At 39.1% G+C, this 22,881-nt stretch overlaps 1 protein-coding gene across 1 annotated transcript in view; it reads left to right on the forward strand.

The window, feature by feature from the left end:
• CTNNAL1 (catenin alpha like 1) overlaps positions 1–22,881 on the forward strand; it is a 53,799-nt gene that overhangs the window by 13,842 nt on the left and 17,076 nt on the right. Inside the window, exons 2-8 of the mRNA XM_080610717.1 lie at positions 4,830–5,019; positions 10,824–11,011; positions 15,457–15,576; positions 17,704–17,793; positions 18,102–18,272; positions 19,366–19,566; positions 22,231–22,317. Coding sequence (XP_080466843.1) covers positions 4,830–5,019; positions 10,824–11,011; positions 15,457–15,576; positions 17,704–17,793; positions 18,102–18,272; positions 19,366–19,566; positions 22,231–22,317 — 1,047 coding nt within the window. The remainder of the gene's footprint in view (positions 1–4,829; positions 5,020–10,823; positions 11,012–15,456; positions 15,577–17,703; positions 17,794–18,101; positions 18,273–19,365; positions 19,567–22,230; positions 22,318–22,881) is intronic.

Here is a 22,881-nt window from a genome sequence, read left to right on the forward strand (position 1 = left end):
TGGGGCTCCTTCTAACAAGTAACAAAAGATTGTAACTGGCAGTTTCTTGAAACTGCACACTCCTTAAACTGATTGTCTCAAATCTCAGATAAGCATTCCAGGGAAATAGTGTAAGAGCTCACATTAAACGGAGCATGAGTACCATCAAAAGGACTGTTTCTTTTCTATGACCTGATCAGTAAATCCTTGAGTAAACAGCATGTAACGTATTACTCGTGTTCAAAGAGACTTGGAGGTAATCTTTTTAGCTGTTAACTCCTGCCCAAACACCACGGATGTTAGTGACTGGGTAATACATGATTGGAATACAACGTATTAAATATCTGGGAGGTGCTAAGCTTAAAGGAGAGCTTAGATAATGTGTTTGGAGTCACAGGTTTGTTTTGAGGAAACAAAACAACAACAAACCCAGCCAACCAACCAAAACAAAACTGAAAGAAACACAACAGTTGTGTGCTGGTCTGGTTGCAACCGGATGGGCTGCAGGGGAAAAAAACCATATTTTTAATTTGCTGGGTATAAGTTCAAGTCTTGAAAAGAATCTGAACCTGCAGTTGTTATTACCTCTGCTTTTTCATAACTTTATTTTAAATGGAGGATAGATATACCTGGGTGTATACCTGTCATTCTTTACACTCCTTGAAGGAAAGAGAAAGATCTGAGCGGAAAAATTCTATACAATGAGGGTGGTAAAATACTGGCACATTAATGTCCCTGGAGACATTCAAGGCCAGGCTGGATGTGGTTCTGGGGAATCCGATCTAGTTGAAGATGTTCCTGCTCATTGCAGGGGGGTTGGACTGGATGACCTTTGAAGGTCCTTTCCAACCCAAACTATTGTATGATTCTATGAATTATACATTCTCCTCATTTGCACACCAATGTTTTCTGCAGGTGGCAAGTTCTGAGAAGCCCATCTGTATCTGAAGAACTTTCCTCACACTTTTGATGTTATTAAGCGTTTTACATTTGGTATATGTCTATACTCATGTTTCTAGAACCAAAGACAGCCCTTTTTTCTTCAGCTCATCTGTATTTCATATCTTCACCTATCTCTTTCTTTCATAATGACTTACCTACTCCTACTTCTGGAGTGTTTGTTACTTACTTTTTATGTAAGAAGCATATGTAAATTTTACTATACTAGTACGGGCTGCATTTGCTAAGTAGTGTTGATCACACTTGAAAAAGGTGTTATATGAAGCTGTCTGTCTTGATATATCTCAAACTTCTTGACCAACTTCTGTTGTAGTTTCTTTCACAATGTTTGTTTTTAACTGGCAATCCATATAGTTTCTTACTTTGGGGAAAAAAAGTGATAGAGCTCAACAAACTTCTCTGCATTCTAATGTTAAGAAAGTTACTTAGATACTACTTGTAGTGATCTTAAGTTAGCCAGTCTGAGAAGAAATTGTATTGTTTAACTAAGAGTTCATTATTCTGGGAGGTATTTGCAAAGCCTCAGCTGCTGTATATAAACTGCATATGCAAGCTACTCTAGTGGCTGTCTACAGCAGGATCACAGAATGGTTTGGATTGGAAGGGACCTTAAAGATCATCTAGTTCCAAACCCCCTGCCATGGGCAGGGACACCTTCCACTAGATCAGGTAGTTCAGAGACCTGTCCAACCTGACCTTGAGCACTGCCAGGGCTGGGGAAGCCACAGTTTCTCTGGGCAACCTGTGCCAGGTTCTCACCACCCTCATCATAAAAGATTTCCCCCTTATGTCCAGTCTAAATCTACACTCTTTTAGTTTAAAGCCGTTATCCCCTGAACAAGGGTTTTATTCAGGATACAAGGCCTTGGTAAAAAGTCTTTTCTTCGTCCTTTTTCATAAGTTCCCCTTATCTACTGAATGGCTGCTGTAAGGTCTCCCTGAAGTCTTCTCATCTCCAGATTGAACAAGCCCAGTTCTCTTAGCCTTCCCATGCAGGAGAGGTGCTTCATCCCTCTGACCATTTTTTGTGGTCCTACTCTGAATGCACCCCAACAGATCCGTGTCTGTCTTGTACTGGGGACTCCAGAGTTGAGTGCAGTATTCCAGGTGGGGTCTCTCCAGAACAAAGTGAGAGAATTGCCTCCTTGACCTGCTGGCCATGCTTCTTTCTATGCAGCCCAGGATACGGCTGGCTTTCTGAGCTGCAAGCACATGTTACTGGCTCACATCTAATTTTTCATGCACCAGTATCCCCAAGTCCTTTTCTGCAGGGCTGCTCTCAATCCATCCGTCCCCCAGTCTGCATTGTCGCAGCCCAGGTGCAGGATCTTGCATTTGGCCTTGCTGAACTTCATGAGGTGATCTGCCAAAACAGCTGCTGGTTCTTGCTTCACCTTATGTGAGGGGGTATAGGGGTTTTCTTTTTCTGCAAAACTGATGATCGCCTTTGAAGAAAGTGCTAAAGAAGTCATAGCATTGTAAACTTCAACCATGTCTCAAATGAAAGAGTTTCTGAAAATGTTTTGTAAGACATTATTCAAGCAACTTAAACTGTGATATCTTCATAATTTTTATCATTTGAGTACCTCTACAGTAACGTATAGGATTCAAATGCCCTTGATGATTGTTAAGACAGTGGGATTCCTTTCACTCTGTAGTGTGACATAAGCGTTTTTTCCAGGGTTATGCAGAACATATTTAAACTTCTACTGGTATAAAATGCTGTGGGAGGTGAACTTGCAGCCAGGACGTGCTTCCAACTAGTGTTCTATTTGTCTTAGGCCATTGCTATTTTATGTATACTCTTGAGGAGTCATTAACTCTATGGATGTAATATTAGCCTTTTGTTTGCTCAGGATTGGGTTGCTGTTTGCTTAAAAATCTGTTAAGGAAACAAAGTTGTGACTCTTTCAAATTGGTTTTATTCAGCATTTGGTCTAATGCTGTCTCTAGGTTTGCTTGTCCATGCCAGCTGGGCATGTCAAGTTTGCTTGTCAAGAATTTCCCAGCTGGGATTGTTAGATTAGCTGCTGTCAAGTGTCGGGTATTTGCTAGTTTGGTATACCTGAAGCATCTAGAATGTTTTGTTTGGGGTTTTTTGGTGCAAAGTGCTCTATGAAGTATTGACATTTTCCATTGCAGAGAGTTTAATACTGCAGACTTGCTAAACCAGGTGCTGGCAGTGAAAACAAGCCACAGTAAGGTGTTAAAGAGCACCACTACTTTTCCCCCCCAGAAATACAATGAGGGTAAGCCTTGGGCATTGACCAAATTATGAAGTGGAAAAGTTCCTACACTGCTTCCCGCGCTGTGCTTGGAGTCAATGTGAGCATTACAGGTACAGCTTCTATGCTCTTGCCCTACCGTAGGCTTGATTGGTAAGATAGAAGAATGTATTAATGAATGATGGTTTATTTTGAGGAACAGGGAAGAGCGTCTGTGGGTAAGCTGATACAGCTGAGGTGTTCTGATACAGCTGAGGTGTTCAGACACTTAAGTAATTAATGTAATTCTGAGGTTGTCTCAGCAGACATCTTTAAGTTCCTGGGGATGTGGCTTACAATGCAGTTCTGTGGGCATTTTAAACCATGATGCTGCTAAAAGGAGCATTACTGCTGAAAGGAACTGCCCATCTTTCTTTCTTCTGTCTGTACCTTTTCCCTTTTGCCACCAAAAGTGTTCATACAGCTACGCAGTGAACTGGACTGGGCAACTGATTGTGTGGAATCAACATCAACTTCTTCACAACTCAGGTTTGACCCACACCAAATTGCAAAAATGAGAGGAGGACGGAAGGATGGCTTTTATGCTGGTGTAGGATGTTTGAAACTACGGAGTTCAACTTCTGTCCTTCGTCTCACTGGAATATGGTTGTCATACCAAAAATGTAAAGCTCCTATACTGTCTGTTATGCACATTGTAATTAGTTAATTCTGAGTGACAGGATTGCATGCTGTTCTCATGTTTATTTAATGCTGTGGTTGAAAGCCTACTTCTGCAATCCTGCCTTTCTCTTTGGGTGGGAGAGGTATTACTTTGTTTGTTACCTCATGTTTGGTGTTTTGGGCAAATATTCAGTATCCTGCAGCCTGCGTGCAGCCTGATCTCTGGTCAGTGTGATCCAAGAAGGAATGTACAGTTTGGTGTAGTGCCAGGCAGAAAAGCCAATACAAGATGTGGAGTTCAAAGTACAAATGTCCTCACAAATTGTTTTACCAATAACATGCATCTAAATGGCCACCTTGTTCTAAACTCTAGAAAACAGGTGTAATTGAGAGTGTTTAAGGTATGAGTACAGTGGATATTTTAATGGGGAGAGGGCTCAAATACTTCAGATTATTTCTAAAAGACGAATGGTTCTTTTTTGTTTAAAGACTGTGCTACTACTCATTCTTTCTTACAGCCTGCCTTAATCAGTTGTATAAAACATCATTTATAAAGGCTTATGTTAGTTAAAAGAACCAAAGCTCCAGAATCCTAGTTGATGGGTTTAAATACCTGGCAGTACAAAAACTTTGGCAAACACAAAATGATGTTGATTTGTCTGCTATTGGACTCCTCAGCTTTTACTGTGTCTGTAGAGTGACAGCCAGTTGAGAGACCTAGGACAGCTTATTTTGATATTGCAAATAGGAGGGGGAAAAAAGAAGTCCTCAGGTCATTTAAGATGTGAGATTAGCTGAGATCACAGCAGATGAGCAAACTTAGTCATACTCCAAATTTTTTTCATTCTCTGAGAAGTTAAATGATATCTCATGACTCAACACTAAATTTTATTAGTGAAGTATGGTAAAAAAATCTATTACTGAGTTCAGTTCAAAACTTGCCTTTAATGCTGAAGTTAAAGTGTCTTCTTGCATGCAGTTCTAATTAACTCTTCTTGTTCACAGATAACTACTCTTATTAATCATAAGGATAAACCAAAGCGTTCAGACAAGACTCTGCAAGCAATTCAGCGAGTGGGCCAAGCAGTTAACCTGGCAGTTGGAAGATTTGTTACAGTAGGTGAAGCTATAGCCAATGAAAATCATGAATTGAAAGAGGAAATGAGTATTGCTTGCATCGAGGCAAGGAGAGCAGGTATGTAGTTACTCATGAAATTGTGCTCGTGCCATTTTTGGCACTCTATTTTTAGTGTCAGGAATAGTGTAAGAACTTTATTATCTGATTGCTTAACTGTCTTCTGCTGGTGCATTCAAGGGCTGATCTGTTATCTGACTTTGTCGCTTAAATTGCTGTCATCTCACACACAGGGAATGGAATTGTGTGTTTGCTTTGATTCTTATAGGATCTTTTGCCACAAGGAATTACCTGACTGCTCTTTGTTTATGTTGTGACTACAAAGAGCAGAGTGTTGAGAGTACAACTTTAGAGCTTATTGCTCTCAAGCTACAACAGTGGAGTAGTTAAAGTAATTTGAGTGTTACACTATTGAGGTCACTGTGTTCTAAATCTGAAGGTCTGAATGAAGGTCAGTGTCAACCTATATTTCATCAAGACTCAGTAAGATGACTCACATCAGTCATCTGATGACTCCCCTCAATAGAATGAAAATGATATTGTATTTTTGCTCAATTCTACTTTTCTTGCAAACTTGCCGTGTATGTATATTGAATGTGAAGTATGGATAGCTGATTGAGTTGCCAGCTGTCACCCTCCTCCCCTCAGAAGCCTTTGTCTAGGTGAATAATTTCTGTAGTGGATTACATTCTCTGACATTGTAAAAGAATACCAATGTCATGCTAGAGACTACTTTCCTAGATATTAAGTGCTACTGCTTGCATGGTATTTCAGTGGCTCTTCGTAAATGCACATTTCACATCTGTAGGCACAGCCTTCAAGGAGATGACAACTAGAAGAGTGTTCCTTTTGTTATTAGAGGGTTCCTTTTGTTGTTAGTGGTGGTGGGTTTTTGGTTTTTTTCCTACGAATACCTATGGATCATGGGAAATCTTACTTGAAGCTTTCCAACTCTTTAAGGAGGTGAACATGCCTGCAGGTGTGACAGACTTTCTGCTTACTGTGGCTTCAAGGAGGTGATCTGGGGCTTCCGAATGTGGAGACAAATAAATGACTTTTCAACACTAAAGTGCTGCTTGCAGAAGGAATAGTAGTCTACTCCAAGACATGGGTTACTGCACTTAAAATTGATCTGCTAAGTTTAACAGTGGATTTGGCTTTTAAGTAACCTCAGAAGTCTGAGAAATGTGCTGGTGTATTTCTTGCTGAATCACTGTGCTGGCCTCAAACTTTGGGAATGCAGTTCATACTACTTTTGCGATTAAAAAACAAACTTAGAAGTTGGGCATGTTACTGTAAGAAAACCTCTGAAAATCCCTGACAACAAACCACGATGTCTAGAAACATGCTGCTGCTGAATGGTGGTTTTTGTGATTTGAAGGACTGTCCTAGATAAACTTCAGACTGAAAATTCATGGTTGCTCCAGTAAACTTGGCTGCAAACAGAAACGTCTTAATTTGAAAACATTCCATTTGTTAGGTGAAGCATGTGTTTTCTCTTCAGAGATCCAAGCAAAATGCTGACAAGCCAAAGTTTTCGTTGATAATCTCAGCTCCTAAAAGAGCTGTGCAGTCTGGATCTCTGTTTCTTGTCTTGCTAGTTACCCTGTGGCCAAGTGCTTTTTCTCTCTGTCACCGTATCTTAGAGGAGCTCAAAACCTAAAATAGTCTGTAGTATTTTTCTCTCACCAAATAGTTATGCTTTTTTACATTGCAAGTTTTACTCCCTGTTATGCAGTAACGTACCTCAGTCTAGAAGAGTCAGGGTATAGGCTGTTTACTTTCCTGGCAAGCCTCACATTTACCTTAGCATGGGTCAGTTATGCTCTCTGAGCTATCTACCTGAGAGCTAACTGACAACTTACGTGGGAAATTCACTATATCAAACGTTTGCTGCTGGTTTTTAGTTTGGTGCGGGTTTTATTTGCGTGTGCCGGTATTATCTCTGTGGACTGGGACGTGTTGGACAAGATAAGACAGTGCAGTTAAATTCTTAGGGATAACTGTCCTCTGAATTCAGTCTCTGAACGCAGTTGCTCAGGTGCCATTTTGAACAACTTTGGTGTTCCCAAGCAAGCCAATAAAAATCTCCTGGCCAATTATAGCTAAGAGTATTGACTTGTATAAAACAATTCAGTGTCCTGGTGGCCTGGGCAGCAGAGGACCCTTGCTGTTTAGGACAGACAATGTTACAGAGATCTTTATGCTTTTATTATTTTCATTTATTTATGATTTTTAACAAATAAACTAGATAGTGCTTCAAAAAAGGGGTACTTTGTTAGGTGTAAAAGATAGATTTCAACACTAAGGGAATTACAACATTAAGCATCTCAGTTGTTAAGTAGGAAGTCTGTAAATCAATTGCATATCATGCAGAGGCTTTGAAGGATGACAGATGTTATATCTGTCTCTTGTGAAGGGTGTAATCAGTGATCTGAAGTGTTTCAGACTTGTTATGACTATTTCCTTGTAATAAACCTTGTAATTTCATTGACTCAAAATAGAATCATAAAACACTGTAAAGGGTCATGTAACAGATTTTGCCTAATGTTAGTCTTGCAGTATGTCAGTGTTTACGGTGTCAGTATAGGAGTGGAATGTGACTCGAAGCACATTTTTGGATTTTCTTTTTTTCCTCCCAGAACTAGGAAAAGCTGGTTAATTTAAAAGGGAAAACACATGTCAGGAATGAATTAGTGTCATAACATTTGCAGTATTCTCTGCCAGTTGACTACATAGTCCTAAAGAAAGACATGGAATAAAATGCGTTATCTTCCTCTACAGAGGACTAAATTAAGAAGGTTGAAAACCAACAATTTAAAATGGACAAATAGAGCCACAAAATAACTTAGGTTTGAAGGGATATTTAAGTCCAAGAATGGAGAACATGCAGTCTCTTGTACACCTTTTACAGTGTTTGACCACACTTACAGCAGCAAAAGTATTTTCTTGTATCTTGTTCATTGCTTTTTGTCCAGTCACCACGCATTTCTGAGATCAGTCTGTCTCTGTCTTCTCCATACTTGCCCATTAGGTAGGTAGTTGTAGACCACAGTGAACTGCCATTGGCCTTCTCTTCTTGGGGTAAAACAAACCTGCTTCCTTCAGCCTCACCCCTTACATCGCATACGCCCCAGTGCCAGTGTTTTCCCTGCCACTGAGGAGCCCAGAACTGGACATGATACTCCAGCTGCTCTCTCACAAGTGCCAAACAGAAGGGAAGAATCATTTCTGCAGCCTGCCAGTTACACCCCTACTAACAACCCAGCATGCAGTGTGCCATCATTGCTGACTCCGTGAGTTCAACTCTTTGTCCACTGAGATTACTGTGTCTTTCACTGCAAAAGTTCTCTGTAGACAGCTGATCCCAGCCTGTACTGTTGTGTGGTGCTATCCTGGCCCAAATGCAGGGCTTGGTATTATCACCTTTGTTGGACTTCACAAGCTTCCTGTCAGATAGTTTTTCCAGCTTCCTATCCCCCTGTCTAGCAGCCCTCTCCTCCAGCGTATCGGGCATTCCCCCAGTTTTGTATTGTTCACATACTTGCTGAACATGCTGGCCCATCACCCAGGGAACAGTTTTCATGCCCTTTATCAGTTCCTGAGGGACACCACTGGATGCCCTGTATCAGTCCCCAAGGGACCCCGCTGCTAATTGACTGCCTTTTGGACTTTGTACCACTTATTACTGTCCTCTATCCCAACGGTCAGGTCCATTTCATATCCACCTTATTGTTTACCTGTTCAGTCCATATCTCATGATTTAGTTGTAAGGACATTATGGGAGATCACATTGGAAGCTTTGCTGAAGTTGAGGTACATGGCATCCGTTATTTCCTTTTCTAGAGACACTGTCATGTCATCATATAAAACATTCAGGTTAGTAAGAGACTATTCACCCTCACAGGTTTTTCCCAATTGGCTTTTTCTTCTGTATGTGATAATGGCTTCTAAGATGATTTTAATAATACTCCTGGAAACTATGTGAGGCTGACTAGCCCAAAATTGCCTGAATTTTTCTTGTTGCTTTTCTTGAAGATGGGTCTGACAGTTGCCTTTCTAGTATTAGAAATCTGTCTTAATTGCCACAATCTTCCAGACATGATAGCAGAATTACAGTGATCTGCCTCTTTGACACTCTCAGATGTGTCCTGTGGATGTATATACCTAACTGGCTTAAATAGTCCCTAGCTTAGTCTTTTTACTCTAACAGGTCTTGCTCCTTATAGCTTACTCCAGCGGCACCATTCCTGTTCCTGCAGTTGCAAAGCTGCAGGCAGAGAAGGAAGCCTTTGTTACGTTGTCAGAAATCTCAAGTTTCTAGGGCTGCCTGGAGCTTTTGACAGGCAGATGTTGCAGCTCTTTCTGTGTTCTCTGATTACTCTTTGTATAACTAGGTGCTTCACCTATGACTTGATAATTCGTCTTCAAGAAGGTGAATCTTAGAGCATAAGGAATGGGGTAATGATGCTGTGTATCCTTCCTTTCCTTGGTTTATCGTATTTGCATACTTACACTAGTGAGACCCCCTGATTATTTGGGGCATGGTTTTTGTGACCTGGCCTGATCCTAGCACAAGTACTGGAAATTCTTTACCATAGTGCAGTAACTATTCAGGCAATTTAGGAGCTCAAGGGATTACAGCTGTCAGAGAGAAAGCTGTCCATAAACACTATGAAGTGTGGAGCTTTGTGGTTTGAAGGGCTGTCAGGCCTTTCTTGTTCCATAGTGTTTGTGTGTGGTATTTCCGGAGTAATAATGCACCCTCAGGTTCTTTGTACGGAACCGCAGGCTTTACCAGGCTTTAGGAGTATTTTGTCTGCTTAGGTGGATTACCGTAGTTGAGGTTTCGAAGATGAGTCATAGGGGACTCAATCAGATGTCCTAGATTTTATCTTCAGGGGTGATCTGCAAGTTAGTTGAGCGTTGATCGTTGATCGTCTTGTCTTGCATGCTAACAAAAAGCATGTCTCAGAGCTTGCCTTATTTGAGTCTCCCAGCACTCCTCCTATGGTTATTGAATAGGAAACTGCTCTATGCCTTTCCTCTATTGCACTGTTATGTAGGGTACTCCAGAAGATTTAATGGGATTGGGGCCTTCGATTTTTATCAGACGAGGAGGTTGACTTCAGCTCATTGTAGACCTTTTAACCACTTAAAAAATAAAAGCGGTCAAATAGGCCTATTTAACTATTATCACTTTAAATGCTGATAAGATAAAAAGATGCTTAGGAATTGAGAGTTGGTGCTTCTGTGCCTTTTTTTCTTTCCTGTCTCTGACAACATACTGTTTGGTGGTCCTCTTCTGAACATAAATGCAGTAATCTCCCTATTATGCTTCAGTCCTATAAGTTATAAAGTTACTGGTTTTAACCTCTTTGTTCTTATTGCCTGAAGACTTCTGTAGCAATAGGAAATCCATAAATTATGGGAATACTACCTGAAATTCCAAAAGCAGAGGGGAGTTTGTAGTTTTTCCTTGCTGCATCCCACTCTGTGGGTTGATGCTGCATTGCCACTGATTTGACTTTTGCTATTAAAATATGAAAAATACCTCCCATTGAAAGTTTTCTCCCTCCACACTCCTCGGTTCCACCCCCTCCGCCTCAAATATCTGTAGACTACTGTAAGAAAATTAGGGTGTGTTACAGATGGAAGAATGAAGCAGTACTGAACAATGGCCCATAATTAAATATGGAGAGGGTGCCACCAACAGTCAGTAGAAGGAAGTGAAGTAAAATATGAAAGTCGTAGGTAGCTCTGAAATTGTTTTAACCATCAAAACTAAAAGCTAGGAATGCTTAATGGCCCGGTATCTCTTCTTGTAAGTATGAAGTGCTAATGATTTCTTTTGTTCCCTCTAGGTGAAACAATCGCACAGCTTACAGATGTGGCAAGCCTGGATCACCCAGAATCGGATAGTCACATAACAATCTTTACAGACAAAACGGGTGTGGTAAAAGCTGCAAGGCTGTTGCTGTCTTCAGTCACAAAGGTGCTGGTGTTAGCAGACAGAATTGTTATTAAGCAAATTATAACTTCCAGAAACAAGGTATTTGTAGCTTCTTTTTTGTTTTGTTTAACTGATACCTGCTGTCAATGCTAAAGAGTGGTGGTAAAAGAAATGATATTTTCATTATATCTTCAGGGAAAGTGCAAAAAGAAGAGGTAAAAGTGAATGCCTTGCACATGTTCACCTACCAGATATCTGAAAGGGGATAGCTATAAGCCAGGATGAATAAAATAAGAGTTTTCAGTGACTTCATGCATTTGGTTTGACCTGTATTGCTCTGTTGACTTAGTATGCTGCAGAAGATGCTGTGTTACTGCTTATTTAACTTTGTTTGCTGTGAGGTGGAAAGTATGTCTGTCAGTAAAATGCCAATAAAAGCTTCTACTTGCTAAGCACAGGATGTTTGTATTGTCAGGATCAAAACAAGGAGAGCATTATGAGTGTGTCTTAAGGCAGGAAGCTGTGAGGAATGCTGGTGGCAGTCTGTGCTAGTGAAGTGAGGTTTACACATGAAAAGTTTTTTGTGCTGTTTAACATGTCTTGAAATTACTTAGTTGATTTAAATAATGTATGAAGGTCCATTTAACCCCAGGTGTAACACATTTCATGTACTGCACCGTCTTGCCTCCAGGGTGTTCTTTCTTTTTTGGCTCCTCTGATGTGCTAAAACAAAAATAGAAAAACCTCATATTTGAAAAATGAGAGCTTGATAAGGCCTGGGCTTTTCCATTAATTTTCAACTCATCATCCAGAGCAGTGCCCCTCTTTCCTCCATTGACTCCTCTTGCTATCTCTTTTCCTTTGTCTTAGTTTGCTTTCCAGACATGCTGGTCTCTATTTTGCATCTTCTAGATCCAGGACACTTAGTTACTGAGTCTAGGATTCAGAAAGCATGGTAATACCTGCTTCAGGCTGGCTTTAGACTTAGCAGCACTGATTTACTATCTTAGTGCTCTTCTCCCAGTGGTAGGTGAAGGTGGCCACAGTTTTATTAATATTAATTTTCTGAAGTTACTTGCAGCTTTGGTCTTTTCTTGCACTGGAGGCCAAAATGGTGCATTTAATACCTTTTGCTGCCTTTTATGAGCTTTTCTTTTGCCATCACCTGCAGCCAGGCAGTGATTGGAGTTAATTTACCTTTCCAAAAGTGCTAACACAGATTTAGGCTACAGAGCAACTGTGCAAATGCTTATACCAATGCATGAAAAGATAAGGAGGGATATATCCTTTCAGCAGCAGGGCATAGTTTATGATAGTCTTAAATATATGTGAAACTGTCACCATATATATAGTGATATGAATATGGTAAGGATAGGCACAAGATTTAATTTTGAAGGTATTTAAAATGAAGCCTCATATTCCAGAGTAAGTGTGTCTCACTCTGATTGCCAAAGTCACCCTAGTCTTAGTGGTCTTTTGGGTTTTACTCAATTCTCCTTTCTACACATAGTCTGTATGTGTTTCTGTTTATGGTACCAGTGGAGCAATTCACATCTCTAGTACTAAATTAAACAAATGATGGTGTCTTATACAGGCACACTCTGATATTTATAGAGTGCACTCTGGAGAAGTGTGTCAGATACTGGTATAATGGATAGCAAAGCAGTTCTTCCTGTAAGAAATACTGTAGTAGAGGGATGATGTGGGCAGGGTCTTAAGAAATCCACACAAATACTGAGAGACAGTGTAGTATAATATGGGATAGAGGATGGAAAGGCAGGAACAGGATCATCAGTGCTGCCAGCTGGAGCAGATGCTGGCTTCTCGGAGCAGGGTACTGTTCCAGAAGATCTCATCCGCATTTTCATTTGAAAGACTGAATCACAGAAAGGTTGTGGTTGGAGAGGACCTCAGGATCATATAGTTTGAGCCCCCCTGCCATGGGCAGGGACACCTCACACTAAACCATGCCACCCAAGGCTCTGTCCAACCTGACCTTGAACACTGCCAGGGATGGAGCATTCACAACTTCTTTGGGCAACCCATTCCAGTGCCTCACCACCCTCACAGTAAAGAACTTCTTCCTTATATCTAACCTGAACTCCCTGTGTTTAAGTTAAAACCCGTTACCTATTACCCCTAGTCCTATCACTAAAGTCTCTGATGAAGAGTCCCTCTCCAGCATCTTTGTAGGCTCCCTTCAGAATGCCCAATGTTGAGCTTTCAGTGCCAGTTTTCTTGCTGCCTCTTTCTGAACACCTTAGTTTTCATTATCATCATCATCTTCCTCGTATGAATCAAGAACAGTAAAGTCAACCAAGGGCAAAGGACAGAAAAACAGCTTAGTGGTTGGATGCCCAATCTCATAGACTGATGAAGTGATTGAGATCTTCTGGAATGATGATTTGCTCCAGAACCCAACCTCTAGTTGATAATCCTGATGATCTTATTCCTGTTTCTGCATCCTCTGCACCATATATACTATCCCTGTGTTCTCAGACTGTGTGCATTTCTTAAGTTCCTGCCCACGTCTTTCCTACCTTACAAAATCTGTTTCGCTGTCCGTCAAACTTAGTCACTGCATCAGTGAGCTTAAAGTCTTGCTCCGCTTACTGTCATCAGTCAGGTTAGGAGTGTCAGAACAATGAACAAGGAAGTGACAGGGTTTGTTGCTTCACTGTGTGGATTGGATCAAAATATGGATGTGCCCTGAAGTGATGTCAGCCTACAACCACTGTCTGAAAGGTAGTGTTCATAGTGCAGCAGTAGCTGTGTGATACTAAGTTCTAATTCAGCTATTTATTAATAGGAACGTAAAGCCTTTTTGATACATATTTTAACCTTGTATTTAAAAACATTGCAACATTTTTAATTACTGTCTCTGCCTTTCATGTTGAAGAACGTTTTAAATGAAAAATTATGAAGGCATAACAGGAATTTTGCGTTATAACAGCTTCTTGAATAAGCTTTAGACAAATCTAGAGCTGTCTGTATGGTTTCTCCCTGATTGTAGTTTCTTGGAATGTCAGCTCTGCCTGAAATGTCTAGAATTGTTAGCTGTAATGGAAGTGCATGTGCTTTCACTGAAATTCTTATTTGACAAGAGATTTGTCCTGACAGAAACACTTGCTCTAGGGTAACTGCAATAGAACTGCTTGCAACCAAGACCATACTCCTGAAGTACTATACTTGCTTAAACCAAGAATGATTGAGCATAATTACTATATTTCTTTAATCTAATAATTTTAGAAGAAAGAGTTGGACCTTAATTTGTGTATTTTCTTCTTTCTGCACGTTCACTTTTCTACATCCTCACTTTCCTAGTCCTGTGGTTCTCTGCTTCTTCTCGTCTCGTGGAAGCCTTTGTGGAACTGGCTGCATAACATCAGACACTTGGATACTGCAGTGTAATGTGTGATAAAACAGTCAGTTCCACAGTACTCACAGGATTTAGTGGAGCATTTGCTTTGCATAGATTATAACTATGAGGTTGAGCAGCTGCTGTATTACAAAATAGTAGGTGCTTCTAAGAGGGTTTGCCTGGGTTGCAGGGAAGGGGTAGTTTGTCCTAATCAGGTATGTAGAATGCTTTCTTATTTTGGGGAGGAGGGGAAGAGAGATACTTTTGGCATAGGAAAGGAAAAATAAATTCAAGTTTCTCCCTTTCAAGTAGTTTGTTAAATTTTCATGTGGTGTCTTATTTATCTCCAGTCTGAAAGACAATAGAAAACCTGTTTTGACTGTCACCCCTGCTGAAGGCATGTAGTGGTTTTAAAAGATTACTTTGGGATTAGCAGCTCTACCTCTAACCTGAAAAACCCCAATGTTAATCTCTGTTATAAATCATACTGCAGTGACTTCAGCAGGATAGCTTCAGTAATTTATAAGCTCTATGATAATTTTTGCTGAAAGTTTTTTTTTTTTTAAAATGCTGATTTTTGCATACGTTTAGGTAGCTCGAGTAAGAGCTTGATACAACCTGGGTACATTTAGGTCTTTGTTTTGCATAGAGCTAATAAAGATCTTCAGAGTTTAGAGTAAGTTGTTATAGAAAGTATAAAGCTGTATCTTAAATAATTTCTAAGTTTTTTGTTTTCTTTTATGGAATGCTGTTGAGCTTTTTTTAATGCACACAGCCATTAGAACACTTGTTTGACTGGTTTTAGACTTATGCATCTGAAATTGAACTTTGAGTGTCACAACATAGGGATATAATCTGTATATTTATTTCAACCACTTGTTTTTCAATTTAATGACAATAACATTTTTCCTAAATCTGGAAACTGAATCCTGCAATACTGTTACTGTTTATACTGGAAAGAGTGAGGAACATGTTTTTTGGGGTTTGACAACAAATAACTCATTTTGAATGAAGCATGGTTGTTAATCTAGGCTTGATTTCCAGCTGTTGAGTTATGAATGTATATAAAATCTATCAGTTTTAAACAATATGATTTAGAAGTGTCTGCAGATATTTCTAGTTTAGTAATAATGTTTTCTGTTTAGTGTCTTGGTAATCTACAGTATTTTCCCTTATCTTGCAGGTTCTTGCAACAATGGAACAACTAGAAAAAGTCAGTAGTTTCCAGGAGTTTGTACAAATATTCAGCCAGTTTGGAAATGAAATGGTAGAGTTTGCCCACTTAACTGGAGATCGGCAAAATGTAAGTATTAATAACAAGCTGTGAGAGATGTTGTAAGGTATCGCTTTCATCTGGTGATTCACTGGAAGGTTTGGGTTTTTGTAGGATGATTAATAAAAAATTGCTGGTGTCCTGCCTCTGAAGCCTAACTTCTCCTTCCTCTACCTGAAGGACGTCTTTTGATTTTTAAAGATCAGCCTGAGAAATATCACTGCATTGTTTGATCTATGTATATTCCGGAAGCCTGGGTGCGTGTTACTTGAGGTGTTCTTTTAGCTTCAGTCACTATCTTTTGGCTCTAACTTTTAAGGCTTATTACTTTGGTAGAGAATTCTTCTGTTCTGACTTGACAAACATTTGATGTTTGCTCACAGTGAAGGGATTTGAAGGAGGAGTAATTATTTTAGAAAACTCCAAACGAGAAATCTTTACATCCTAATAGGGCATTTACTGGGTTTGCGTTGGGGTTTGTTTGTTGGTTGTTTATTATTATTTTTGCATATTTTTCTACATTTAGAGCAAAACTTCCTTAAGGTCAGGGTAATGGCTTTTTTACTTCTCTCAGGCAGCTACTCTTTCAAGAGCCTTTCGTTCTTGCAGGAAGCTTTTTTCTGCTACTTTGGAGTAAATAAAAGGTTTGCTGAGGCCTAAGACTTCTGCTGTGAGCTCTAGTTGCTTCCCCTTGGCAATGAAATCACCCAGTCAGAGCTGAACCAGGATCTGGTACAGATATGAAGGGTCCCTCATATCCAGCAGAATTCAGAGTTTAATTTGTATAAGCAGTTGGCCAGCCTCATGCATCTCCTTTTACTGTTGATGTGTTCCGAGTCTGTTCAAGTACATGCTCAGTATGAAAGAATAAGTTCTGAAAAGCTACATATAATTAAAGGAAATACCTACCTGGAAACGAACTGTCTTTATTTTTCCCTGAAATATTCATAGCAGTTCTTCCTTGGAAAGAGAAAGGTGCATTGCCAGTAAGTTGTATTCTTTTCAACTACCTCTGGCCTTTGGCTCTCTTGTCATTGCCCACCTGTTTCTTTTGGAAAGAGTGTTTCATTACTGTTTTTTAAATTGTGTCAGGACTTTCTTGATATGCTCACTTTACAGTGTGTACAGTGTGCTATGTAGCACTGTTAGTTTTACTTGGATTATTTTTCCTTAGTATAATTAATAATAAGTATGCTAGAAACTCTTGATGTTGTCAGATTTATCAGAATGTAATGTCAGAATTCCAGAAATCAGCTGTTTTGGGGTGGGTTGGTTGTTTTGGTTTTAGTTGCTTTTAATGTGGTGATTATGATCTTAAAGGTTTTCTGCAGTTGCTAAGTAAGATTTTTATTAAGGTGGCAAAGCACACTGCTGCTGTGATTTATCCGTGTTTTTTGCTAGACTACAGTAAACTGGGATTAATTCCATCCTGTAAACAGTTCCCTTTTCAGCTGGTCCCATTCAGTTGCCTGTTTAACACTCAAATAGCATTCAGCTATCTTTGTGAGCATTGAGATCTTAGTTGCAGTTTTGTGAGTTCTTCCTCTCGTTAGACCCTCTTACATGTTGAGGGATTAATGTCTTCCCCTCTTTCCTCTCTCCCACCCCTATCCCAATTTGGACTCTAAATTCTTCCCTTTTGATTAACTTTTCTGGGTGTATAGTTTGGTCTTGCAGGTATATCCCTGTGCCTGGGAGTTCTTGAAAAGTTTCTGTACTTAATGACTTTCTACAGAGGAAGTGGGGTTCTTTTTAGACTGTTAAAACTTTCTTTATTACTTTTATGTAGTAAATATAACACTCAGGTAGACGAAAGATGTTTTTAGTCAGCTATTCTTTTCGCCTCATTTTTCTGTTTTACGAACAATGCTATGTGATAAAGATAGCAGATTAGTGGCAGTTTACATAACAAGCTCTGTATCTCTGAGATCTTCCTTCTTTGAAATATCAATTGAATAGAGCCAAGAATAAATGCATAAGTTAAAATCTGTCTGAAAATCAAGTTCTGGATCATGAGTTAGGCTGAAAATAGCAGCTGTCAGACATAAAGAAACTTTCTTACAACACATCTATCTGCAAGAGTTTCCTTTTTCCATTCTCACAAGCAGTTAACATTTTAGATACTGTGTAATACTCAGGTCATCTTTTCATGTTTAGGATTTGAAGGATGAGAAGAAAAAGGCTAGAATGGCAGCATCTAGGGCTGTTCTTGAGAAGTGCACCATGATGCTTCTAACTGCTTCAAAGGTGAGTGAGTATGCATGCTTTTACACAGCTTAGATAAGTCACAGAGAATGGTGTCTGGCAGGATAGCTGACTCTTCTTTCTCAGCCCCACTCTAAACTTCATGCTAAAGACGGGTGTAAGAGTAAAGCATGAGTAGAGGAAAATCTTTATATTCTGAGTAACTGTATGAATTAACACAATAGAAGTTTAACACAAAGAATTAATCATATTCTAACACATTCTTTAGACTTGCCTTAGCAGAAATCATTCAGTTTGCTATACTGCATGTGTGCTCTTTCATAATACTTAACTTTGCTTTCTTTAAAAAGACTTGTCTGAGGCATCCAGACTGTGAATCCGCTCGTATAAACAAAGATGGAGTTTTTCATCGGATGAGATTAGCTTTGGAACAGGTAATAGAAATTGTAACTGACTCAAGACCCAATGGAGAAAATGAGATGGCCCCCATCAGCATATATTCTGGTATCAAAGAGTTCAAGGTAAGCGTGGAAATAAATAGTATGGTTTTCTAGGGCCTAATAAGTTATCTCAAAACTAGAAGGGTGGGTGTGTATGTAAAGGTTTTGTGTTGTTTTGTTCTGCTTTTTTAAATTCAGAGTGGCAGACCTGCATCTTTTCGGCAGTGTTAACTTAAATAACTGTCCCAAAATAGTAGAGAATCTGGCAAGAGATGGTTATAATTTCGTTGTTGTTGCCAAAAGGCACCTTTTGATACTTGCCATCTCCGCCTGTATCAGGATGCATTCAGCACTCTTAATGTTTGTTGAGGTGATGCCTTGATGCTGAATAAACCTAAGTATCAGGATATCTATCAGAACTTCATTAAAATAGTTCTTGAAGAAGAATTCTTGCTTTTTAACTGGTAGTATTTTTAAAACTGCACACAAAAATGTTAATCCAAATATTTAAAAAAGCAAACCGTCAGTCAAAGGCAATATCGTGAGTTGAAATTGTATCATCTTGTAGCGCAGTCAGTTTTTCCTGATAAAGGCTTTTCTAAATTTCCTACTCAGTTGAGAACAGTTATGAGCAGCCATGTCTTATTTCTTAGGAGTCTGTGACTTTTTTAATTTTTTTATTCCATTTTTATTATTTTTTAATTCTATTTTGTTATTCATTCTCTCCCTCACTCCATTTAGAATTTGGCTGAATTTTTTTGTGAAATGCCTCGGATTATTCAATTTGTTACGGGTAAATATTTAGAAAAATACTCAAAAGAGATGATACAGATGTGGGAAGATCGAACAAAACCTGAATACACAATTTCTGAAACTTACTGAGCTTAAAAGTGTTTGTTGACGGCAGTGGAACGGTTGTGTATTTGCTGTTACTTTCCCTAAGTGGCCAGTAATTTGCTGATGGTGTTATTACATTTAAATTAAGAAAAAAAATACCAAACCCTTAACTGGATGTCTGGATAAAGCAAATCATTGGAATACTCTGAGAAACCTGAATAATTAAGAAAGCACTGAGGAGAAAAGAAAACGTAAAATGATGCATCTGCTTTCTGCATTTGTGTCACAACCGTGCAGCCACATAAATTCTCAAAGAACTGCTGTGTTTCTTTTTCAGAATAAGGTGGAGGGTCTTCGTGAGAATCTGTATTTTCTCTCAAAAGAGAACCTTTCAACAATGCTGGAAGTTATCCTGGAACATACGGAGGACTTCACGGACTCTGCCTATACCAGTCATGAGCACAGAGAACATATTTTGGAGCTGTCTAAACAGGCTAAAATGGAACTAGAGCAGCTGGTTTCAGTGTGGATGCAAGCTGTAAGAGCTTTTTAGCAAAGTAAATCTTTTCGCCTCTACTTTGGAAAGCCATTTTTAATGCAGTGTTTCTTCTGGTCTAGGAAGAGAGAACTCTGTGTGTTCCTCACAGTGAGAGCTGATCAAGGAAGCCAGAGTTTGTTCTGTGCTTCTGCAGTTTCAATATGTCCTGTCCCTGCCCCGGTGGTGTTGCTTCATTGATTCTTTGATGGCTAAATTAGGCTACTGGTGGCAGTAGGCTAATGAATCTGTAAGTGGAAACAAGAAGGCAAATGCAAGTATTGCTCAGTCTTAAACAGTTAGGTCTTTGGTGGAGTAGTTCAGAGACTTCAGTTGTCTTGGTCCCATGGCAGTGACCAGTTTCTGTTACGTGTTTTCAACAGAATATTGGAACACACCTGAACTATTGAAAAGGAAAATACTCTAAAAAATTCACATTTTTGTAATCTTGTGGAAAGAGAGGAAGGACACGCGAAGACTTACAGGGAATTTTTGTGTGTCCTTTTCACAAGATCTAACCAATAATTTTCTTTTTTAGAGAAGTAGCACATTAAGCCTTCCTCTGACAGTTGTTTTATCTTGTCCCTTGAAGATGATAGAACATAAATGCAAAAGGGGGAGGAAAAGCAGAGGTGGAAAATGCAGCTGCCTCTTTGATGCTGACTTGCTTTTGGTCTTGTTCCTGGGAAAACGTATAGCACAAAATCTTACCAAAACTGTGAAATATGGCAGATGTGTACTAGTGTAGGGTACTTACATAACTGAGTGTCTTTACTTCCGAGAAACCATTTTTGTTCCGTTTCTCCTGTTTGAATCAGATGCTGCAGTCAGGTGTTCTTAATGCAGTAATGCAGTTTGAACAGCATATAAATCTTACTGATAATACAGACTGCTGTTACTACAGAGAAGACACATACAGAATAACAATTGCGTATACTCCTTAACTCCATATAAAAAACTAAAACTGTGTTTAGCTTGGTGTTGGTGATTAGCCCTGATTGATAGGCAGCTGTGTAAGCACTGCTCAGTGATAGCTAACGCTTCCCAGTGCTATCAACACCATTTTTGTCACAAATCCAAACCAGCACCATACCAGATACTGTGAAGAAGATTAATTCTATCCCAGCCAAAACCAGTGCACTTGGATATTTCAAAGTTCTGTTACTAGTAGAAAATGGTCACCTGTAAGTAACATACATGCCGCATTTCAAGTGATAGAAATGAGAGCCTAGTGCAAGACTATGCATATATATGATCCATGAAAATATTTGGGCACGCACATGTGTGCTTGCGCATTGAGTGTTTTCATTAATGAATAATCCAGCAGCTTCATCAGAAGGTGAATATTTTCTGAGGAACTTAATGTAATTCAAGATGGATTATTGATTAGGGTGCATGAACTGGGGGATATGTAGAGCTCTTAGAGTCCCTTTTTGCTCACCATACTTCCTTTCAGCAAGCAGAGTAACTGTGAGTCTTCAGTGAAGAGTGTTTTTCAACAGAAGTCTCAAGTCTAGGTTTGACTCACATCACTGACTGCTCTTTCTTGTATTACTGTATGTTAGTGAAGCTGGAGCAAAACAGATAACCTACTGCTGTTCATTTAATTTTAAATATTTCTAATATCCTTCCTGTGTATGTTTGAGCTCATAAGGTCACAAGATACTCTCCTGTTTTCCTGCAACCATATTTTGGCTAGCCAGTTCCTTCACTTTGTGTTTTAAAAACGTTGCACATGGAATGCACTTACACAAATTACTTAAAGCATTAAATTTGAGAGATAAATGGCTTTGAGACAGAGCTTTACAGATAAGAATACCTGGAAAACTTGCCATATTTGCTTGGGTGGGTGATTTTTCCTTTAAATAAAATGGAGGGTATGCATGCCTATACCTACGCATATTTTGTCTGTGTATGTCTATGTTAATTTAGACTCTGAGACACTAATATTTTCAGCTATGGCCATTTTAACAGTCCCAGCTAGCATAATTGTTTCCAATCTATTTCAGGGAAGAATGCAAAATTACTGCTACTTAACTCTTTTCCCAATGTATGTCTCTTGGCATTTGGGTTGTTCCATAGATAGGTGCTGTTTGCGGAAGTGGGAGCTCTGTCTTGGAGCTCCCTTAATAAAATGTTGTAGGCTACTGTACTCCTTTAATTTATATGGACAATGATCTAGAGTCTTACAAGGATGCTTTAAGTTACCTTTTTTTAGTCTAGTATAGAACTTTCGGTATGACATTTTAGGTACCACTTTAATTTAAAAGGGTCTTTGTCTTTTCAAAGCTACTTAAAAATTGCCTTAAGCTGTTCCTCTCCTTTAGGATGTTTAGACAGAACAATTCTGGAAGTTGTGAATTTCCTGAAAAAAAAAAAAAAAAAAAAAAAACCACCCAAAAACCTCAGGTTTAGAAATAAATTCCTATTGAGCAGAAACAGTCAATTAATTTGCATCACTATTATTTTTAGATTTGATTTTTTGATAGCTGTTTCTATAAAAGACTTTTTCAAGTAGAATACACATGGATGTGCAAATGAAAACATCACATCTAGGAAGGAAAGGCTGTCTTCTAAAGCAACTTGAAGTAATGACACATGATGTGAGGGTGGGATTTGCTGGGGTATTTGTGTAATGTTTTGTTGGTTGCTTTCTTCGACTTGTAGCAAAACCAGAAGACAAAGGATCTCATGGAAGACTTGGAAGTAGCCATTTTAAAAACATGCCAGTGCATGAATGAACTGAAAAGGGAGGTAAGTTTAGTTCAAGCAAGCATAAACTGAATAAAAGCTTGACTCTCTTGCTTGTTGTATGTGAAATTGTAAAATAGGATCGTGTACCCTCAAAAGATAGGAACTATTTATAGACAAGAGTAGCTAAATCAGAATTACATTTGGGAGCTGGTATGCAGTCATCTTCTGTGTCCTTACTAGAAATGCTTAGAAATCTGTTAGAGATGTAGGCTCTTTGCTAACTCTGACAACAATAAAAAAGGTATTTGGACATAAGTACTATGTATATAATCACTACTTTAAATGTAAAGGCTAAAGTTTCCCTGGAGATGCATGCATCACTGTTTTAAATACTTTTTCGTGTACTGTGTGCTTAAATGAATAAATCACATTTGCTGTTTGTACTTAACCTGTTCTGTTGATAACTTCATAGCAACCTTCCTGTATCTGAAGGGGGCCTACAAGGATGCTGGGGATGGACTATTCATCAGGGACTGTAGTGACAGGACAAGGGGTAACGGGTTCAAACTTAAACAGGGGAAGTTTAGACTGGATCTAAGGAAGAAATTCTTTACTGAGAGGGTG

Source organism: Psittacula echo (assembly GCF_963264785.1).
Source record: "Psittacula echo genome assembly, chromosome: 2".
Lineage (NCBI taxonomy): Eukaryota > Metazoa > Chordata > Aves > Psittaciformes > Psittacidae > Psittacula > Psittacula echo.